The sequence below is a fragment of the Xiphophorus hellerii genome, chromosome 8 (assembly GCF_003331165.1).
Source record: "Xiphophorus hellerii strain 12219 chromosome 8, Xiphophorus_hellerii-4.1, whole genome shotgun sequence".
Classification (NCBI taxonomy): Eukaryota; Metazoa; Chordata; class Actinopteri; order Cyprinodontiformes; family Poeciliidae; genus Xiphophorus; species Xiphophorus hellerii.
In genome coordinates, this window is record NC_045679.1 from 4528499 (window position 1) to 4551499 (window position 23001).

The 23001-nt window shown below is 39.5% G+C and overlaps 1 protein-coding gene and 1 long non-coding RNA gene across 3 annotated transcripts; one reads left to right on the plus strand and one right to left on the minus strand.

The window, feature by feature from the left end:
• Positions 1-7295: 7295 nt before the first annotated feature.
• On the minus strand, positions 7296-12763 carry LOC116724581 (uncharacterized). Of its 2 annotated transcripts, XM_032570353.1 has the most exons (5): positions 12742-12763; positions 11019-11116; positions 10204-10246; positions 9415-9716; positions 7296-7783 (listed from the first exon to the last, which is right to left on the minus strand). In XM_032570353.1, the coding sequence occupies exons 1-5, from the start codon at positions 12746-12748 to the stop codon at positions 7442-7444; spliced, it is 792 nt and encodes a 263-aa protein (XP_032426244.1). In that variant the 5' UTR covers positions 12749-12763; the 3' UTR covers positions 7296-7441. The 2 variants fall into 2 exon arrangements, with proteins under 2 accessions (XP_032426244.1, XP_032426242.1); XM_032570351.1 differs by lacking the exon at positions 12742-12763 and having other exon boundaries at positions 11019-11268.
• LOC116724626 (uncharacterized) lies at positions 11354-13131 on the plus strand. The gene is made up of 2 exons (XR_004340177.1): positions 11354-11576; positions 12696-13131. It is a non-coding gene; the product is annotated as an uncharacterized LOC116724626 (long non-coding RNA).
• The last annotated feature ends 9870 nt before the right edge of the window (positions 13132-23001 follow it).

The following is a 23001-nucleotide window of genomic DNA, read 5'->3' on the forward strand; positions in this document are numbered from 1 at the left end:
ATAATAGTCATTTGGTTGAATCAGTTATATAATGCTCAAAAGAGCAGTTATGTCATGTAAAAATATTCAAGGCTTTTATTTTGAAATTGTCAGTATGCTTAATTTCAATGGGCCAAACTAATACCATGTGTAACAGTGCTTTGGATGAAAAAGCTTTTTAAAAAGCCAAAAAGAGCAATTACATGATGTAAAATTTGTCAAGGCTTTTATTTTGAAACTTTTGTTAACCTTCATTTCAAAGGGCCACACAAATCCCATCTATAACACTCAATGGATTAAATCAGTTATATAATGCTGAAAAGAGCAATTACATGATGTAAAAATAATTAAGTCTTTTATTTTGAAATTTTTGTTAAGCTTCATTTCAAAGGGCCAAACTAATCCCATGTCTAATAGTCATTGGGTTGAATCAGTTATATAATGCTCAAAAGAGCAGTTATGTTATGTAAAAATATTCAAGGCTTTTATTTTGAAGTTTTCAGTATGCTTCATTTCAAAGGGCCAAACTAATACCATGTGTAACAGTGCTTTGGATGAAAAAGTCAAATAAAGAAAAAAGAGCAACTAGAAAATTCCTGAAGAAATTTAACCGGGGCCTGCCAAAGTGTGCCCGTCGGTTTGGACCCAGCGTTCTGATGCTACAAATTAGCATCAATGCTAAAGAAAGCTGCAATCATATGAATACAATGACAAGAATGTTTACTAACATTGACTTGCACCATTCAGTATGATAAAGTAAGTGTATCAGCTAAAATTAGCAAAAATGCTAATGTTAGCGTGATTGCTGTCAGTAGCATGTGGGACATCACTGGGATGTTTTCTATAATGGTATTACTCCATTCAGTAGACTAAACATGGCTAATAAGTCAAATAAATAGCTAGTAGCTTATATAAGCTAAAATGCTAATGCTAATGAACTGCCTTGCTGCGCAAGGCAGTTCCCTGACCTGAGAGAAAAAGATAATGCAGAATAATATTATTGCACCGCCTGCGGCGGTGCACTAACCTCAGGGGCATGTTGAGGCTTTTATTTTGAAATTTTTGTTAAGCTTAATTTCAAAGGTCCAAACTAATCCCATGTCTAATAGTCATTGGGTTAAATCAGTTATTTATTGCTCAAAAGAGCAATTACCTAATGTAAGATTTCTCAAGGCTTTTATTTTGAAATTTTTGTTAAGCTTCATTTCAAAGTGCCAAACTAATCCCATGTGTAACAATTGCTGGGTTAAATCAGTTATATAATGCTCAAAAGAGCAATTATCTGATGTAAAAATTGTCAAGGCTTTTATTTTGAAATTTTTGTTAAGCTTAATTTTAAATTGCCACACTAATCCCATGTGTAACAGTGCTTTGGATAAAAAAGTCACATAAAGCCAAAAAGAGCAACTACATGATGTAAAAATATTCAAGGCTTTTATTTTGAAATTTTCAGTAAGCTTCATTTTAAATTGCCACACTAATTCCATGTGTAACAATGGTTGGGTAAAATCAGTTATAAAAAGCCCAAAACACAAGTAGTTCTAAAGGCCAGCTCAGTCCTCCTCTGTAGTAACTGACAGTTCCACCATGTTGTAGTTCTGACATTCAGCTCAGACCTCTTTTGTAGGCACTCAGTGTCCGCCATGTTGTAGTTCTAACCTTCAGTCATTGTAGTTCTAAAGAGCAGCTCAGCTGTCATGTGAGTGAGACAGAGACGGAGAGACAGAATTGTAACTGGTTGAAGCCGTTAGTTTTTCTGATCAAATCAAGCTGAACATATCTTTCTCTACATGCTGTCAATAGCATGTGGGATATCATTAGAATGTTGTCTGTAATTGACTTATTGCACTCAGTATATTAAACATGGCTAATAAGGAACAAAATAGCTAATAGCTTATTTAAGGTAAAAGGCTAATGCTAATGAACTGCCTTGCTGTGCAAGGCAGTTCCCTAACCTGAGAGAAAAATATAATGCAGAATAATATTATTGCACCGCCTGTGGAGGTGCATTAACCTGAGGGGCATTTTGAGGCTTTTATTTTGAAATTTTTGTTAAGCTTAATTTCAAAGGTCCAAACTAATCCCATGTCTAATAGTCATTGGGTTAAATCAGTTATATAATGCTCAAAAGAGCAATTACCTAATGTAAAATTTCTCAAGGCTTTTATTTTGAAAGTTTTGTTAAGCTTCATTTCTGATGTGGATAAATTACAGTTAGGTTACACCTGCTAGTTGTATTGCTATATGTTTATTCTAAGTTCTGTATATTCCCACCAAGTTAAAGCTGTTTGGGCTACATGCACAAGGTTGGACGTTATTTCTCCCAGCTGCATGGAACCAGTCTGATTCCCTGCTTTGGATCCCTTATCCCTTTGTACAAAACTCATGTGTTTCTCTGCCTGGCAGAGCTTTCCGTTTCAGACTTGCTTCATTATGGACTTCAAAGGGCCAAACTAATTCCATGTGTAACAGTGCTTTGGATAAAAAAGTCACATAAAGCCAAAAAGAGCAATTACATAATTACATAACTCCCAACAAAGACTTTGGATGCTGAAACTGAATTAAGTGTGCTTCAACAAACATTTAGTTTATGGTATGAATACTTCTGCAGCCAAGTTAATGCACTTGTATCTTGTTACATATTTCCTTCCTACATTTATTTTGGTCAGCTTAATTGCGCAGAATAAATGACAGATTACTTTTTAAAGACAAACAAATGATCAGACAAAGTGAACAAAAGGCAGAATAAATTTGACATTCAGCAAAGAAAAGTACTTTTCAAAACAAACTTTTCATTCACCTTTTCTGCTTTGGCCCATTTTTCTAATCTAAGTCCTGTTTAGAATGATTAACATAGATCTGCAATAGATTCTGCAGATCAGTACCTAAGGGAACAATGCTCTGTGGTACATTTGCCTGTAAAATGAATTTATGATTTTTTTATGGAGGTTTTTCTATGAGGAAAAGGTCATAAAAACTTTTTTTTCATCCTGGTCAGCATGCTGAAATGTCACAACCAGGAAATAAAAGCCAACGGAGTTTGCTTTCTTGGCTGGCGGCGTGGGCGTTTTTTCACTCTAAGCCAGCAGTCCTGAGCCTCCAGTGGGGGATTTCCACAAGTTTCGGCTCAGCAGGAACAGACAAGATGATTGCCAAGGATTTGTGGAATACATGCTGAACACACTCACTTATCCACCCTGAGAGCTTTGCTATCTGACACACTGATTTTAGTTGCAGAGCTTGGGAAAAGGCATAAAATGCTGCCATAACCAACCAAACCCCATCATTTTACACTCACTAAAGATTTGTTTTCATTTGTTTTTGTTGAGGCATTTAAATACCAGGGAAAACTTATTTGATTCAGAGGTTGGCCTGCCTGACACCAATAGGTCAAGTATGTACTTGACACTGCAAACATTTAAAGGCTTCAGTTTTCCAAACTTGATGAAACTTGTCATTTTAATGAAGAGAGACGTTTCCCACCAAACATTCACTTTTGCTACTGATGTGTTTGGGAATAAGCTGAAAGGAGGCATGAGACAGTCTGAGAGGATTTATTTGTTCTTTTTCTCTTTAGAACTGCACAGGTGTTTTCGTCTTTTAAAAATAATTTGCAAAGTAACATTGAACAGTTAAACAGCAAGAGAAACACAAACAAAGTTATCTATCTATCTATCTATCTATCTATCTATCTATCTATCTATCTATCTATCTATCTATCTATCTATCTATCTAACAGTGAGTGATTGGAATTATGTTGTACAAAGTAGTAGTTAACAAACTTGACTTTTGGATTTTTGTTAATAGCAACCCTAACAGTAATGTCAAAATGTTTTCATTATGTATGTGTTCACCTTTGGATGCCTTCCTTGGTGATCTACCTTTGTGTCTCCTCTCATTTCAAGACACGCCCAGATTCTCTACAGACTAATCTGATTGCTCTGCTGGTTTTTCCCGTTTGTAAAGATGGTAGTTTCCCTCCAGACCAACACATGGCAAAAACCGCCGTCACCATTTTGTCAGAGCTACTGTTACATATACCAGTGATGGCGAGATGAAGCTTCATGATGCACCGAGGCTTTCCATCAAACTGTTTGACACCATGGTGCTTCATATGCTCTACTGCAACATCAAGTGGACAATAAATCCACAACAGGCAAAGTGAAAATTCCATGGTGTTTAAAGCTTTAAATCGAAGAACAAGTGACTTTTGTGAAGCCAACAAATAAATCCTGAATATTTTCTGTTTTTATGATACAAAGGCTGGATCAAAAAAAAAACTGAAAACAAATTGAGGAGTGGGTAAAGATGTGAGCTTGTTACTTTGTAACCATTCTTATATCACAACATTTGATTACAATTAATATTTATTTTTATGCTTAACTATATTTCTTTTGCTATGTACTTTTACTATGGTGTCTTGTCTTTATGCAGGGCTCTATAATATAAAGATTGGAGTGAGGGAGGGATTAATCTTTCTTGCAGTTGATGTCAAGTCATGATCTTTTCATCTATTCCGCTCAACTTCCCCGGCATTACTATCTTTGTGTTTGCTAGGTGTGTATTTTTCAATGACTTGTGTGTGATGTGTGAAGTCGATTTTAAATGCAAAAACAATCGGTTTGCTTTTGACAAGTGGCATCTAAGCTAACCCTAAACAATGAAAATAAATGACAGAAAGCCATCATGCAGGAGGTGAAGCAGTTCGTCTCAGGTTTCTGCACGTCTGCACACAGCAGTCATACTGAATCCAACATGTCAGCATAACAAACAAAGCCATTCTGCACATTACAGCCCACTCTCTTGAGCTTCAATGTCAATGACGCTTGGTTTTCAGAAATGCTTTCTAATTTAAAACTGAAAAGTATGGCATGCATATATACTCAGCCCTCTTTCTTTATCTTGTAGAATCAGTTGCACTTTGGAATTCATCGGCATCAAAAAACAAAGTTCACCTGTGAGTAAAACAATCTGTACAGATTCAGATGTTATTTGAGCGCCCCAGAGATTTATTAGAGAGCAACAAAAAGTATCATGGAGGACACAGCAGATAGGTCAAGGAAAAAGTTATGACAAAGCCCAAAAAATAAGTTATAAAATCATATCATATATAGCTCTGTTTAATCGGTCGTCTAAAGTTGGGAAGAGTGTGGAAGTCTGCATGTCACATACGGAGAGTCAGTTACCAGGCCAACAGTAAGTCATACCATATCTAGCTGCGTTTCCATTATAAATGTGCTCAAAACTTTGGCTATATTCCACCAATGCTGAAAAAACAAAATTTCACAATTGCAGTCCAGTCTGTCCATTTTCTAGTGAGGGTGACGTACAAACTGAAAGTAACAGTGTTTTGTTTCTTCCAGATTTGGTGGAGCTGGAGGAAGCTGGTCCACTCTGGGAGACCGCGGTTCTTGGTGTTTGAGAGCACACCTTCTTGTGGGTCAGAGGACGGTGGGATGTTTGTATGGTATAGGTCAGGAGAGGATGACGACGAGCTTGTTCCTGAGCTGAACCTGTTGAAGAATGTCTTCAGCTCATTTGCTCTGTCCAGATTTCCATCAATCTGATCCTCCTTTTGCTTGAAGCCTGTGATCTTCTTTGTCCCTGACCACACATCTCTGATATTGTTCCTTTGCAGTTTGTTCTCCAGCTTTTTCCTGTACTTCTCCTTACTGTCACTAATCTTGACTTTGAGCTGCTTCTGTATACTCCTCAGTAACTCCCTGTCTCGTTCCCTAGAGGCTCTTTTTTTTCCTTGTTTAAAAGTTCCTTTAGCTCCTGATTCCTGGTGATCCAGGGTTTGTTATTCAGGAAGCATCTTACTGTTCTGGTGCAGATGGTGCTGTCCACACAGATCTTTATATAGTCTAGTGAGTCACACATCAGTCACACCATGACATCAGTCATGGCTCTGATGTGATCTCCATGTGGCTGGCACAGAGTAGTCCATTATTGCAGAATTTTACATATATTAACAGGCACACTTGCTTGATAGCTTACCTTATTATTCTTTAAAATAAGCAAGCCAAAGTGGAAGCCATCAGGTTTCCCTCCATTCTCCATCCTGTGTGCTGAACTGTTCCATTACTGAGCAGAAAGGACTAAACTGCGCAGTGAAACAGGTGTTGTAACTTACTGTTTGTGAATGAGCTTAACTCTGAATAACATAATTCTCACTCTAAACAATAACTACGTTTGTGTTTTACAAAATTCAATTGTTGTTTCATAAATATAAGTCATAAGTATATTTTGCTGATAGATCCAATAGCTACCTTAATTACAAATTAATTAATTTGTAATTAAGGTAGCTATTGGATGTTACAGTGCAGATTATTTTACTGCATTTTAATGACATATTTCTATGACAGATTACTTCACTTGTAACAAGACATTATAAGCTAAATAATCTGTCAGTGCAACTAGTACATTTTCATCAATAATAAGCTATTGTTTACTTAAAACAAGCTCCCTTATCTTCCTGAAAAGTTACTTGTAAGTTAGTTTTGTCTTATTTCAAGTGCACTAAGATATTTTCACAAAAGACTAGACCAAAAATACTTGGCAAGACTTTGTGGTTTTGCAGCGGACCTTGGAATAGTATTTATGCTGCTTAAGCTTTCCCATCTTTTTGTTAATTTTTAATATGATACAGAGTAGGGTTCTCAAATCTTTTTATACATAGAAATCTGAATAATTTGCTGTACATTTGTATTTAAGCCTCCTGAAAGAATACTTTTCAGTCTCAAATTTTTCCTTTGTTTTTTGCTAAAAGAAAAACAAAATTTAAAATCCACTCCACACACCTGTTTTATTCTTGTAACCTATTTTTAATTGTGAATAATAACAAATCATGTGTACTAAAATAAATCAAGGTTGTAAAAAACAATTATAGAAAACTGTCTGTGTATCCATTAAACAATCATCAGTCACTCCAGTGCAGCGTCCGGCGGTCAGAGAACAAACTGAAATGCAAAGCAGACCATGACAACAAACAGTCCAGCTGAGTAGATGAGGGGATTCACAGTCACAGAGCAAAGACACAAAATCTTACCAAGTCATTTTGTTCTAGTTTCTATTGCAAGTATCCTAGTATACTTGCAATAAGGCAACTTAAAAATAACTTTTCAGCAAGAAATAGGAGATTGCTTTAAGTAAATAATTTCTTAATATTGATAAAAAAAATACTAGTTCCACTGGTAACTGGTTTCACTTATAACATGGAAAAATGTCATGTTATAAGTTAAATAATCTGCCAATGGAACTAGTACTTTTTATCAACATTAAGAAATTATTGACTTGAAACAATCATATTTTTGCTGAAAAGTTCATTTTAAGTTGGTTTTGTCTTATTGCAAGTATACTAGGATATCTGCAATCGATACTAGAACAAAAATACTTGGTAAGATTTTGTGTTTTTGCAGTGTACAGACAGGATACAATGTAATACTGCTGGAACTCCTCATCATAGAATATTGTAACACATTTCAGAGCCCAGAGGGAAATCCTTCCTGAAGTCGCTCTCCTCCACAGGCTGGATGTAGGGATAGTCTGTGGGGAGGTGGTAGGGGGCGTACTCATCGAGGGGGGTCCTCTCCAGCTGGGCCGGCCAGCATTCTGCCACATTCTCCTGATGGGGGTTGCAGTACTGATAGGGGTAGCGTTTTGAGAGGGAGCCGTGGAAGCTGGACTCCATCCTGGTGGGTGAGTCATAGCAAGACGAGGAGGAAAAGGAGTCCTGAGGGAAGTAGTTGTTGGGATCCAGGGGGGTGTAGAGTGTCAGGGACTCTGACGAGGAGCAGGCCGCCTGGAAGAGGGGAGGGAACGACCAGCAGACGTAGAGCGTTAGTCTGAGTAGAAGTTGTCATGGAAACAGGACACAGTGAGAAAGAGTGAGAATTTAACTCTGCTTGAGCCAAGTCTGGCTCAGAAAATGTTTGGTCACACCACAGATTAGTGTGAAAATCACCCTGCAGTCAGCGCAGCCTTTACTTACAGTTCATTGTAAATTGTGTTAATTATTGGAGATAAAATTTATACTTTTACTTTTAACAATGTCTGAAATATGGTTAAAAAGTGAAAGAGTCAAGATTTTTTCCTACATTTGTCTTCCTCAGATGCACTTCTCTTTTACTCTGAGTATGTTATTTTGTAAAGGTTTTCATGGCTCTAATGATCTTCATTTGACAATTGTCAGACAGGAAAGTGGGTCATGAGAGACGGTGAAGACATGGAAGTCATTGCACCAGGACTCAAACCTGTGGCAGCAACATCAAGAACTGAGGCCCCTGTTTAATCACGCTTTACCACTGCCCCACCCATGAGTCTGTTATTTTTAATAAGAGCAGAGTATCATGTTTCTTTATATTTACTGTACAGTCTCACTTCTTATTTTCACAGATTTTTATCTCTGCGTGACTCTGTGTTTGTCTTCAACTTGCAGCTGGTCCCACAGTGGGACAGTAAAGGATATTTCTGTTCTGTTTTTTATTCTATCAGAAAATGCCTGCATGAAAATGTCTCATAAAGTGTAATTGTAAAGTGGTTTGTTGTGGTATATTTGGGCTGAATCTTAGTTTGACTAAAATTAGAGGCCAAAAATGTAGAAACAAAGATTTATTTCCAACATATTAAAATAACAAATGGCAATCTAATCATCCATTTTCTAACACCCTTGTCCCTAGTGGGGTCAGCAGGTCCTGGTGCCTATCTCCAGCTACGTTCCGGGTGAGAGGCGGGGTCACCTGGACAGGTCTCCAGTCTGTCTCAGGACAACACAGAGACAGACAGGACAAACAATCATGCACACACTCACACCTAGGAAGAATTTAGCAAAACCAATTAACCTGACAGTCTTGTTTTTGGACTGTGGGAGGAAGCCGGAGAACCCGGAGAGAACCCACCATGCACAGGGAATGCAGACTCCATGAAGAAAGACCCCGGGTCGGGAATCAAACCCAGGACCTTCTTGCTGCTAGCAACAGTGCTACCAACTGCACCACTGTGCAGCCCGCATTCTAACTAACATAATTATAATAAGATTTTATATATGTTTAATGTGTTTTTTTTTCATTTTAGTTTTTTGATTAATGTTAGCATTTTCTTCAAGTTATTTAGCAATTTTGGTTGTTGTTTTGTTAGCGTGCTTCTTTGTCTTTTAAGCACACTGAGTCACATTTGATTGTCTAAAATGTGTCTTTTTATTCTGTGATTGCAACAATATACTGAAGAAATTTACTGAAAGTTTCTAATAACTGAACAGACTAATTCTTACTTGATTCTTGGATGGTCGTATCCTCTCCTTAATTTTGCGATAAACTGACATGAAATGTGGAGTAACACAAAAGTTGTAAATAAAAATAAAAGTGACGCCTTTTAACTTTGGATTTGGTAAAAATTGAAGAGATGCTTTTCATGGAGGAAGACTTGAAGACTCACCATCCCTTGGCCGTAGTAGTCCACGTCTGAGGAGATCGCGTGACTCCAGGGCAGCGGGGAGGATGTGGGCAGAGGAGGCAGGGAGTTGTAGTCCATGGCTCCTCTGGAACTGAAACTGCAGTCGTTGCTGGGCAACATCAAGTCCCCGAACTGCTGCTGCTGCTGGGGGTCGCAGAACGCGCTCGCCTGCATGTGCAGGCTGCACGAGCTCTTAGTGACAGGGAGGCAGGGCGCGCGCAGCTGCAGGGCTCGAGAGCTCATGTCCGCCTGAGGGGCGGCAGGAGGAGGGTCCTCGTGACGACCTAATGAGATCAGATTTTAAAAAAAATAGATTAGTGCAATAAACTGTAGATTAATCAGCAATAACATGAGACAATGCGGCATGCTGACGCAGAAGCAGCTGCTCTGTCTTCCTCTATTCAGACCGCAGCGTGCTGTCTGCGCTCTAACACTAATTCAACTCCGTGATGTCATGGCGACAGCAGCAACTGACACTCTGGAGCGCTAAGGCTTAGAGCTGACAATAATTTACAGCAGCTGCATTCCGATAAGCCCTGCTTTCATCTAAGAGCTGCGCTCAGCGGGGTCAGTGCGGGTCAGGGCAGGTTCCTGCCTGTCAGCACCGGGGCATGCAGCGCGCTGCCCGGGATCTGAGATCAAGCTGCGGATCGCATAACTGCGGCATGTAGGCAGGGCAGACACATGACTTCAGATTTGATACAGAGATTGACTGAAAACAGTAAAATGAATGCAGCTTTAAAATGTTCTGAACTTTGATGTTTCACTTACTTTGGGGCACGGATGGACAAAGTTCCTTTTGCTCCAAGTAAACCTGCAAAAACAGCCATCCAGCAGGAGGATGGTTGGATCATATCGAGGAAGAGGAAATGGACAGTTAGAGTTTTGTACAGGTTTACTGTACATATCGTCACCTTCCTTAAATAATGGTCTTTATTTAGTTAGTTTTCCCCCTAAATCCTCTTTTGGCAAAAAAAAATGTGGTGATTTCATTTCTTTTGCAATAAATAAATAAATATCAAATATTTTTTTTAACAAAAAAAAAATAGAATCACTTTTTTCTAGGAAGGTGACAATATTTCTTACTGTTAATGTCGGGATCTGTCCCTTATCTGTGTTTATTTTGAGTTTCTGTGTCTCTTAGTCTCCGTGTTGTCCTGTCTCCCCTTGATTGTTTCCAGGTGTTTCTTGTCTCTTTGATTACCCTTTGTGTATTTAACCCCACCTGTGTTCTTTGTTCCTCGTCGTGTTTGCCTAGTCTGCCAGTGTCACCAGTTGTGAGCATTTGCCCTGCGCTCCTTTTGTGCTACCTGGTCTTTTGGACTTTGTATGTTTTTGGATTTTTGGACTACTTTCGTTATTAAACCATCTTATTCATCTTACCCTGGGTCTGCTGCCTCTGCCTCACCACCTAAATTATGACAGTTAAACATTTTCCAAATTTGCTTATTGCCCAAGGGCAGTTGGTGATTTACTGGGCCAGGTTCCTGCAGGGGCAGCAGAAGAATGGCAGGGGTGTGTGGGTGGGTGGATGTGCAGGGGGGCGTGTGGGTGTATGTGTGTAGGTGTGTTTTTGTGGTGTTTACCGGTTGGGGTTTCCTGCTGGCCTCCTTTGCTCTGTGCCTCTGCAGCAGCTCTTTGACCGTGGTCTTCACCCGGACGCCCTGGTACACACGTTGCTTTTCTGCACAGAAAAACCACCGGAACGAGTCAGACCTGTTGACCAAACACTCTCTCTCACAAACACACATCTGCACACACAACTGCCGTCCACCGCTCAGCAACCTCCGAGGAGAGGAAGCAGTTTCTGAGATTAAACATCTAAACGCTCACAGCCATTAAAGTAAATTAAAATCCCCGTGTTGTGTTTCATCTTTTATTCCGTTCTATAATAATAATAATAATAATTGTTTGGAAGTACATTTTTAAATTATTTGTATTTTTGAAAGTTTTCTCTGCGGAAAGCCCATTTGTCCCGCTCCATGCGCGCTTGGCCACAGAATCCTTTCTGGGTTCTCGGTGTTTCCTCAAACGCCCCTCTGCTGAGTCTCAGGCTGCGGCGCTTTTCTGATCTGTTGAATCCCCACTCCGTGCAGATCAGGAAGAAAAGAAAGGAATGTAAATCGGCACAAAATACCGCCACAGTAAGTACTTATTTTTACGAAAATCGTGCGCGGGATGGACATAATAACACATTTATTACAGTTAAATCATGGTGTTAATTTGTGTAACTGATCTTAAAAAGGCTTTGGAAACGGTTAATAAAGCGATCAGACCAAGAAACTTAAAAATAATACTATAAATGTTTAGTCGTGCTCCGCAGAAGTCTAAAAGCACATGAACGCACTGGGTGTGTGTCGATAAAAAATACTCAGGAATTTTCTTTAGTTTCATGATGATCAGATGTTGTGTTGTGGAAAAAACGTTTCAGCTATTTCATGTCGAAGTTGTTTACAATTCAAACTCCCAATCAACTCTTCTCCAGAATCACTTATTTTATTTAAATGCCCCATTACCCTTTCTTTGACTGCATGGCAGTATAAATCGGCAACGTTTGCACAAGAGATCATTTACAAGATTTCTAAAACAACAAACAAAATAATAACCAGGCTTAGAAAACGTTAAAGAACCTGGTGCATATGCGGCACGTAATTTGGCCCCAAAGGCGCAAATTAATGGATTGGTGAAGAAATTTGATAAGACACGAAAGGCTCGGGTTCAAAACCTCCTCTGATAAATATTCATATAGTTAAATGCTTCTCTTTGATTTGTTTTAAACGTGGGGAAATAGTGGGCTAAAATGACACGCAGACACATCCCACTCAAACACCCTGTTACGCACAAGCAGTTCGGGCAGAGCGCTGAAGTCTTAAATCTTAGCTCCACTGGCAAATCACCTCGATCAAAAATATGTGCAAAAAAACTCTCATCTACGTGTCCTGGAGTGCGTCAACGAAACGCTCAGGGTGAACTAAAACGTTCTATAAAATTCATAAAGGTCGGTTAAGCTTCAGGAGCTGAAAGTCCGCAGGACACATTCAGCTTCACAGGCAGGTGGCAATTAAATATAACACTCCCCAAAGAAGGCTGAAAAAAGATGTTTTCACATTCAGGAATTATTGTAAACGTGCTTAAAAGTGAACATCTAGAAGGAAAAACAGTCATCCACGTTTTCTCCTCACTCCAACAAGTCCTTACTTTCACTCACAAAACATCTATTTCTGAAACCAACATTAGCATGTCTTTTCTTTTCTTTCTAACAGGACAAAAGCCAAAAAATGAGAATCTTCAAATAGAAAATTAACTCACCAGACATGATGGCTGAGATGATTAGAGGATCCCTGGAGAAGAACTTTGGATCTCCACAACGTTCTGTTCTGCCTCAGGAAAATGGCCAAGAACGAAATTTTTATAAAAGTCTCCAAAAACAACAAGTCTGGTGTGTTCCAGCGGGATCAGAGCATACAACAAAATTGTAATAAAGCTGGGGAGATAATAGTTTGAGATTTTCTTCCTCCATGCCTACTATTTAAAACCCCTAGAACTCAATGATTTGACAATGATTTGATTGCGCGTTACTTACAATTTGAATATTCAGAAGCAACGCTCTCAAATCAATTTTTCAATAAAAATAACTATCCAAGGACTTTGTAAAAGCCCCACTTTAATGTAATATAGCTGTGTTTTATGCTTTGGTGAGAAAAAAACACACTTTTATCAATTTTATGCTCCTTTTGGCATATCAGAGCATCACAGCCCTTATTACACACACCAGCTGTAGATGACGCTTTCTGCACACATTTAAAGGTGAATTTCACCCCAAATCTTACCTCACATATCCACTGATGGACCACACGCACAAGAAATGTGTGAAATGTTCATTTTTAAAGGTTTTATGGGAAAGAAAAACGCACAAAAGCAGGATAGAAGGGGGCGGGGCAAAAGGCAGCAGCCATCTTTGCCATCGCAGGCCTTGAGCTGCTGCAGCAAGTGGCTCCAGAGTTCTGAGCTGCTCTGCTGACAAAATACATAGTTCAAGAAAATCTTAAATTTGTGTTTGTTTTTTTACATTTTTTTCTTGCGGAGGAACTGAAGCCTGTTAACAAACCATCTCTTTGATTGCATATTAAGAAATTTATAACAAAGTTGATCCAATAAAATCACAAAAGCATAGTAAATACATGTGAAAATATTGTTGACATATTGTTCATTAAATAACTGTTGATGTGGTTAACATTTTGAACGTGTTGTTTGCATTTGTATTTAATAAAATAGCACATCTTATTATTTTTAGTGGGGTTTTTTTTACCCCTCCAGGGGGTCTTTTGTGGGCTCTAGTGTCCTTTATATGATTATATGGAAGACATGCGGCAAATGTCGTCGGGTCCGGCAGTCGAACCCGCGACGGCCGCGTCGAGGACTGAAGGCCTCCAAATATGGGTCGCGCTAACCGCTACGCCACCACCGCACGCCCATTTTCAGTGGTTTTTAATCATTTTCTTGAATTTTCTCTGTAGTTAAAATATGAAACAGCCAATTTATTTCATGTAGTGCATATTTTAATTATCATAATTCACACCTCTTCAACTGGATGCTCATCAATACAGTAGTTATATCTATTTTTGTTTTCTTCGATATGAAGAAAATTTACATGATCATAATATGAGAGGAAGAATTTATATATATATATATATATATATGAATTTAACACCATATTTTTGCTTCCAGTTTTGATCATAAAGTCTCGTCTTCTGCCTCGCAGTCACAGCTCTCTCTCTCTTTCTCTCTTTCTCTCTCTGGGAGTGGTGGTGGTGAGTCTGCGGGTGGTGAGTTTGGGAGAGTGAAAGTGTCTCAATCGTTTTTCTTTTTTGACCTTTTTTCTTTCATGTATTTGTTGCTTTCTAATATTCTTTACTTGCTTTGGTTCTAAGTCTTGGGTTCTGGTTCTGGTTTTTGGTTTTCAGCGCTTGTAGCGCTGTTTGTTTGTGGGGATGGCGTCTCCAGAGCTGCCGCCCCTCTCTTTGAGAAATGGGATTCGGGTCCAACCTGATCCGACAATCCCAGTTGAAACGGTTCTGTTGACAGTTGGTGATCTAGTTGGTCACAGCAATTTAATTTATGCTTCCAGAATGAATAAGGGAGTAGTGATATTTTTAAGAGAAGAGCGCTTTGTGAACCAGTTGATTGTCAGCGGGGTGACAATAGGCGGGGAGTACCTGCAGGTGTCGCCGCTTGCGGTGCCCTCCACCCGGGTTATTGTCTCGGGCGTGCCGCCGTTCATTCCTAATATTTTGTTGGAGAAGGAGCTCCAGCTCTTTGGGAAACTGGCGAGTGGTTTTAAAACTGTTGGTTTGGGATGTAAACATGATAAGTTGAAACACGTTCAGTCTTTCAGGAGGCAGGTTTTTATGTTCCTAAACTCTGCTACACAGATGCTAGAAGTTTCTTTCAGAGTGAAATATGAAGATGGATCTTATATGGTTTATGCGAGTTCTGGGAGTATGAAATGCTTTGAGTGTGGGGATGTTGGACATAAGCGGGCTTCTTGCCCGCATAAAAATCAGGAAGCTCAGGTTGAAGTGAGCGGCAGTGCAGAGGAGTCGCGGGTGGTCGGGGCTCCTCCGCCCGCTGAGGGCGGGGCGTTTCCTCCGTCAGCTGAGGGCAGGGCGTTTCCTCCGCCCGCTAGCGTTGATGCAGGAGAGGGAAGCAGTGGTTTGAATAAACATATTGTACAGGAGGGTACTGAAAAAACTGGAACCGGTGTTCCCAAGGACTCCTCAGAGGGGAGTAATCTGGAGGTAGAAACAGATCAGATGGTTGGTTGTGTTGTTGCAGAGGCTGTAGCGTTGCCTGAAGGTGGCGCTGCAGGGGTCCAGTCTGCTGCGCCACCTGCACAGGTAGAAGACATGGAGTACGACAGCGACTCAGACAGTGTCTCAATCGCAGATTCACAAACATCTAGTGGCGATTTGTACACTCTGGAGGAAATTAATGAATTTTTGGATGAAACATTTGGAAAACAAGTTAAGGTCCTTGACTATTTTCCTGATGCAGAAAAATTTATCAAGAGTGTATTAATGGTTCGGAAAGTGGTTGGGTTTGAAATGTTAGATGAAAAGAAACGTTTCCGGTTAAAAAAAACACCTGACAAGTGTCAGGAGACAGGTGTCAGCAAAAAAAGCGAAAGGTTTAAAGCGACTGAAGAGATAAGATAATAATTAAAGTGCACTGGGTGTTTTTCTTTCTACTGTTTCTGTCTGATCTGCCTCTCTTTTCTATTTGTATGAGTAATATCAGGGTGGGGACTTTAAATATCAATGGTGGGAGGGATCCACTTAAAAAGATGGTTGTTTTGGAGACGATTAGGCAAAAGAAACTTGATGTTTTTTTACAAGAGACACATACAGACCATGAAAATGAGGTGGAGTGGGGGCTGAGTTGGAAAGGGAAATATTTTTTGTCTCATGGCACAAGATTATCTGCTGGTGTAGCAGTTTTCTTCTCACCAGCTTTGGACATTAGTGTTATTTCTCATTCTGAGTTAGTTCCAGGAAGGGTCCTGGTGAGTAGAGTGGAAATAAAAAAAACCCTTTTCTGCTTTATGAATGTTTATGCACCAAATCAAGGGGATCAAAGGCTTAAAATTTTTAAAGATATTCATAGTTTTCTGCAGCAGTCTAATCAAAATGAGTGTGTGGTGTTGGGGGGAGACTGGAACTGTACAACGAGTTTTTTAAATGATAGAACAGGGGAAGAACCTCATCCTCCATCGTCTTCTAGATTACTTGAGATGATGGTAGAGGTGGGTTTAGTTGATTCTTGGAGGACCAAACACCCCCAGGATATACAGCACACCTGGGTGAAAATGACGGACGGGATAGTGTGTGGGGCTCGTTTGGATCGGTTTTATATTTTAGATACGGATAGAAATAGATTGTTAAATTGTTTTATTTCTCCGGTTGGTTTTTCTGATCATCATCTAGTCTATCTAGATTTTCTTTGCTTGAGTAACATTGGATGTAAATCGCATTGGCATTTTAATACGAAATTACTTAAAGATAATCTCTTTTGTCAAAAGTTTAGTGACTTCTGGTATATTTAGAAAATGAGAAAGTTAGAATTTATGTCATTAACCGAGTGGTGGGAGGTTGGGAAGGCTCAGATAAGAGTTTTTTGTCAACAATATACAAGTTATTCTACATCAAAAATTAAAAAATGATTCAGAAATTAGAAAATGAGATAAAAGTGTTGGAAACTAATGTGTCTCATAATGCTGATAGTCAGCTGAGGGTTAAGAGGGATCAGTTAAGTTGTTATTTACATGAAAGGGCTAAAGGGGCTTTGATTCGATCACATTTTATTTCAGTGACAGAGATGGATGCCCCTACATCTTTCTTCTTTAATTTGGAGAGGAGTACCAACAGGGCGAAACAGATGAGTTGCCTCCAACTTGCTGATGGAACGCTGACTGCTGATCCTTGTGCTATGAAAAACACGCCGTGGCTTTTTACGGTGACCTGTACAAGAAACAGACATGTGACGGAGGATCCATGGAAACTTTGTTGGATGGTCTCCCGCAACTTGTCGCTACGGATCGGGAAATTCTGGATGTTGGAGTCTCGATGGAGGAACTGACGGCTGCAGTCAGACAAATGGGTTCTGGAAAGAGTCCAGGAATAGATGGTTTACCTGCGGATTTTTATAAACATTTCTGGAGGTTGCTGGGGAAAGACTTGTGGAAGGTGCTACAAGAGTGCGTGTCAACGGGTTTTTTGCCGTCATCCTGTCGGAAAGCTGTTCTTTCCTTGATTCCAAAAAAAGGAGATTTGACTTTATTGAAGAACTGGAGGCTGGTCTCTCTCCTGTGTGTGGACTACAAATTATTTTCTAAAGTGCTTGAATTTATTATACATAAAGATCAATCATATTGTGTACCTGACAGATCAATTAAGGATAATCTTTTTCTTTTGAGAGACTTGTTTGATATTTGTAGAATATATGGAACTGATGTAGGAATTATTTCATTGGATCAGGAAAAAGCTTTTGATAGGGTAGATCATGTTTTTCTTTTTTCTACTTTAAGAGCGTTTGGTTTCGGTGAGGGTTTTTTGGAGGGGTTATTATACAATGAAGCAGCTTGTGTTGTTAAAGTGGGGGGTGGTTTAAGTCGTCCTGTGAAACTTCAACGGGGGATTAGACAAGGTTGTCCAATATCTGGTCAACTGTACTCTATTATAGTTGAACCTTTTTTGCATAGGCTTCGTTTTACTCTTAATGGTCTTGTTCTTCCAGGTTTGTCACATAGTTCAGGTTTAGTAGTCTCTGCTTATGCCGATGATATAAATATTTTTATTCGGGATCAGAATGATATTTTGAGTCTTCAGTGTTGTTTGGAGTTATATGAGAAAGCTTCTTCGGCTAAAGTTAACTGGGAGAAGAGTTCTGCAGTTAAAGTTGGTTTATGGGAAAATAAAACTCTCCCTATATTGCCTGGGAATATGCACTGGGTTGATCAGGGTTTTAAGTTTTTGGGTTTTTTGGGGGGAACAGAGACTGCTTTGAATAAAAATTGGGAGGGTGTCATGGAGAGAGTGTGTGCCAGATTATCTAAATGGAAATGGCTGCTATCTCAGTTATCCTATAGGGCACAGGTGTCAAACTCCAGTCCTCAAGGGCCGGTGTCCTGCAACTTTTAGTTGTGCCTTTGCTGCACCACACCTGAATGGAATAATTGGGTCATTAGCAAAGCTCTGGAGAACTGATCTACACAAGGAGGAGGTCATTAAGCCATTTCATTCCAGTGTTTTGTACCTGTGGCACTTATAAAAACTGCAGGACAGCGGCCCTTGAGGACTGGAGTTTGACACCCCTGCTATAGGGGAAGAGTGTTGGTGGTCAATAACTTGGTTGCTTCGGCCCTTTGGCATAAATTGACTGTGTTGACACCGCCAGCCTCTCTTATACAAAGACTCCAAAGGACTATAGTGGATTTTTTCTGGTCCGGATGCCATTGGGTGAGGGCTGCGGCTTTGTATCTACCCGTGGAAGAAGGAGAACAAGGACTCATAGACATCACATCACGGATTGCGGCCTTCAGGCTGCAAAGTTTGCAGAAGATGCTGTATGGAGTTGGAACGCCATGGCTGGATACGGCACGTCTTTTGCTACAGAAAGCAGGAAGGATGGGGTACGATAAACATCTTTTCTTACTGAAGCAAGGATCTGTGGACTTGACTGGACTTACTCCTTTTTATCAATCAGTGATAAACGCGTGGAAGACTCTCACGTTTGAGAGAGAGACTCAAATATCACCTGGGATGTGGCTTTTTGAAGAGCCTTTGTTTGAAAACGTTTTTCTCTCGTCACAACTCCTCTCATCCGTTACGCTACGATCTAGGATGATAGAAGTGGGTTGTGTGAAGTTGGGACATTTATTGAAGCTGCCTGTGGACGTTTTAATGGAGAGGTTGAACATAAGGTCTACCAGACTTGTTTCAAAGTTGAAAGACGGGGCGTGTGCGTCCTTGCCAGAGTTTATTAGAGCGTTTGCTGTTAACTGTACTCTGTCTGACCAATGGGATGATGAATGTGAGTACAGTTTTTCCTTCCCTGATCGTCTCTCCTGCGGCAGATCAGTGGCAGAACGATACAAGTTTATTGTTGTCTATCCGAGACACCCCGTTGGGGCGTTTTGAAAATCTGGTAAAGAAGGCTTTGTATTGTACTTGTGTGAAGGTTCTGAATTTACGCTCTCTGGCGGGAGTGAAGGTGTCGAAGTGGACTGAGTTTTTTGACTCCGGCTCTACCACGGGAGGCTGTTGGCGGTCCCTGTACAAACCCCCTGTTGAAAAATGGGTGGGTGACCTCCAGTGGAGGATTGTGCATGGGGCCATAGCTACGAACAGGTATCTGGCGCACCTTGATCCTGGCATTAGTGTTTCTTGTTGTTTTTGTTCTCAAGACAAAACATTGTTTCATTTATTTGTCGAGTGTGTGAGGTTGAAGTCTCTGTTTGATCTTTTAAGTCAGTTGTTTGATGGTTTTGGGGAATTGTTTTCAACTTGTATTTTTATTTATGGCCCGCGGTATTGTGTGAGAAAGAAGTCCATTCACATTCTTCTGAATTTTCTTTCAGGAACTGCGAAATTGGCAATATGGCTATCAAGGAGGAACAAAAAGAACAGTCAGCAAACGGATGATGCATGTGTTTTGTTTAAGAGATTGTTGGTTGCTCGGATTCGTGCAGAATTTGAGTTTTTTAAGTTAACAAAAGACATGGAGGGTTTTCTGTGCAAATGGGATATTAAGGATGTGCTATGTACATTGGATGAAGAGTTTTTAGATTTTCCATTTCTGTTGAGTTGATAATTTATTTTGGTTTGTTTGTGTTTTTTTGTGTGTTTTTGACAATAGGAATGTAAAATAAAGGAATTTTTAAACCTTTCACTCTCTGTGTCTCTCTCTCTCTGTGTGTGTCTCTCTCTCTCTGTGCCTCTCTCTCTGTCTCTTTCTCTCTCTCTCTCTCTGTGTCTCTTTTTTATTACAATAGTTATTCGTGATTTTTATTGTATCTTCAATCGTTGGTGTGATGTCTCCGTGTTTATCATGGTTGGCACATATACAGAACCGTCTCCCTAGCAAGGAGGGGTTGCAAGATAAGTTTTCCTACCTCACACAGTGATGTTGTTGCAGGGTTGAGTAGGTGTCTGCCGGTAGGTTTTTCGTATCTTGTGTATATGTGTTTGTTTTTTTTTGTTTTTTATATTTTTTATTGTTTTTGTTTTGATTTTCTTTTTTTTCCTTTTCTTACATCTTCCAGGATAGTTTTATGTTGTATCTTTTAACCTCAGAGGGAAATGATGGTTAATATTAAATATTACATATTTACTTATAATCAAAAGGGGGGAAATGATGTGGAAAAATTATAGTTAGGTTACACCTGCTAGTTGTATTGCTATATGTTTATTCTAAGTTCTGTATATTCCCACCAAGTTAAAGCTGTTTGGGCTACATGCACAAGGTTGGACGTTATTTTTCCCAGCTGCATGGAACCAGTCTGATTCCCTGCTTTGGATCCCTTATCCCTTTGTACAAAAGTCATGTGTTTCTCTGCCTGGCAGAGCTTTCCGTTTCAGACTTGCTTCATTATGGACTTCAAAGGGCCAAACTAATCCCATGTGTATCAGTGCTTTGGTTGAAATTTTCCGTAAGCTTCATTTTAAACTGCCGCACTAATCCCATGTGTAACAATAGTTGGATAAAATCAGTTATAAAAAGCCCAAAACACAAGTAGTTTTAAAGGCCAGCTCAGTCCTCCTCTGTAGTAACTGACAGTTCCACCATGTTGTAGTTCTGACATTCAGTCATTGTAGTTCTAAAGAGCAATTCAGCTGTCATGTGAGTGAGACAAAGAGGGAGAGACAGAATTCTAACTGTTTGAAGCAGTTAGTTTATCTGATCAAAGCAGGCTGAACATATCTTTCTCTAAATGCTGTCAATAGCATGTGGGATATCATTAGAATGTTGTCTGTAATTGACTTACTCCACTCAGTATATTAAACATGGCTAATAAGTAAGAAAATAGCTAATAGCTTATTTAAGGTAAAAGGATAATGCTAATGAACTCTAACCTGAGAGAAAAATATAATGCATGCTAATATTATTGCACCGCCTACGGCGATTTCAAAATTGTTTTGGGGTCAAAAATTCTCTTCATTTCTCACTCTAAAGGAGCAGCAGTTGGTGTCAGTTATGCTCTGCGTTTCGGCAGTTGGAAATTTTTCTCGTTTTCCGCTTTTTACGTCGCCATCGTAAGTCCGATTCCCAATAAAAGTAATAGCTCCCTTCTCGGCATCGAGCCGCACGTTTTGATACCACTTTTGTGGGGGTGCACGCAGCGGTACGAGCCGCATTAACGGTGATGGAAGAAAAATAAATAAAGAGACATTCTATTGGGTGTAGAATAACAGGTGCCTGCCATGCAATGCATGGAGGCAGTACTGACTTGCAAAGCAAGTCAGTACTGCTCTCCCTATGCATTGCTATGGGCAGGCCCCAACTAGAAAATTCCTGAAGAAATTTAACCGGGGCCTGCCAAAGTGTGCCCGTCGGTTTGGACCCAGCGTTCTGATGCTAGAAATTATCATCAATGCTAAAGAACGCTGCAATCATATGAGGAGAATCACAAGAATGTTTACTAAAATTCACTTGCACCATTCAGTATGATAAAGTAAGTGTATCAGCTAAAATTAGCAAAAATGCTAATGTTAGCATGATTGCTGTCTGTAGCATGTGGGACATCACTAGGATGTTTTCTATAATTGACTTAGTCCATTCAGTATACTAAACATGGCTAATAAGTCAAATAAATAGCTAATAGCTTATTTAAGCTAAAATGCTAATGAGCATTTTTTTGAGAGAAAAAGATAATGCAGAATAATATTATTGCACCGCCTGTGGCGGTGCACTAACCTCAGGAGCATATTGAGGCTTTTATTTTGAAATTTTTGTTAAGCTTAATTTCAAAGGTCCAAACTAATCCCATGTCTAATAGTCATTGGGTTAAATCAGTTATATAATGCTCAAAAGAGCAATTACCTAATGTAAAATTTCTCAAGGCTTTTATTTTGAAATTTTTGTTAAGCTTCATTTCCCAGGTGCAAACTAATCCCATGTATAACAGTGATTGGATAAAATCCGTTATATAATGCTCAAAAGAGCAATAATCTCATGTAAAAATTGGCAAGAATTTTACTTTGAAATTTTTGTTAAACTTCATTTCAAAGGGCCAAACTAATCCCATGTGTATCAGTGCTTTGGATAAAAAAGTCACATAAAGCCAAAAAGAGCAATTACATGATGTAAAAATATTCAAGGCTTTTACTTTGAAATTTTCAGTATGCTTCATTTTAATGTTCCAAACTAATCCCATGTGTAACAGTTACTGAGTTAAATCAGTTATATACAGCCCATAGCAGCAAGTAGTTGTAAAGGCCAGTTCAGTCCTACTCTGTTTCAACTGAGGGTTCCACTATAGTTAGAACTACAGTGATGTGTATTTGTAGTCCTAACCAGCAGCCAATAGCCTCCTGAGTTCCGTTGCTATGGTAAATAATTCTCTCCGCTAACTGTCAGCTGTGAGTGAGACATGAAGGGGGAGACAATTCTCTGTTTGAGCCAGCCAGTTTGAACTAAAAAAAGCATTGAAAACAACTCCTTCCCGTTCGGGAACCGTAATACATATTCGAAAAGCGTTTGAAGCGTATGAGAGGGCTATTTGTCGTCTCCGTTAGTCCCGCGATTCATATCTCTACGTCACTCACAGTATTAACAGTGATAAGAGAAAGAAACGGTGTGCCCAGATCTGAAATTTTTGAGAAATATATGAAAATACATGGGAGAGAGCCTGAGAGAGCGACAGAAAATCCTGTCGCATGACTTTGCTCTGAAGCACCGTGAAAGAAAACCGTACGGTCTAGATAAATTTCGAAAACATTTTACCGGAGCAGGCATGGGTATCAATGTCAGGACCGAGTTTGATACCAATCGGGCGATATTTGTGGGCGTGAC

Coding starts and splice junctions, on each gene's coding strand:
- LOC116724581 (XM_032570351.1), bottom strand. CDS start 11,183: ATGTGTGTTTGTGAGAGAGAGTGTTTGGTCAACAGGTCTGACTCGTTC. Junction 9,717..10,203: donor TTGTCCATCCGTGCCCCAAA/GTAAGTGAAACA, acceptor TGATCTCATTAG/GTCGTCACGAGGACCCTCCT. Junction 7,784..9,414: donor ACTACTACGGCCAAGGGATG/GTGAGTCTTCAA, acceptor CCCCTCTTCCAG/GCGGCCTGCTCCTCGTCAGA.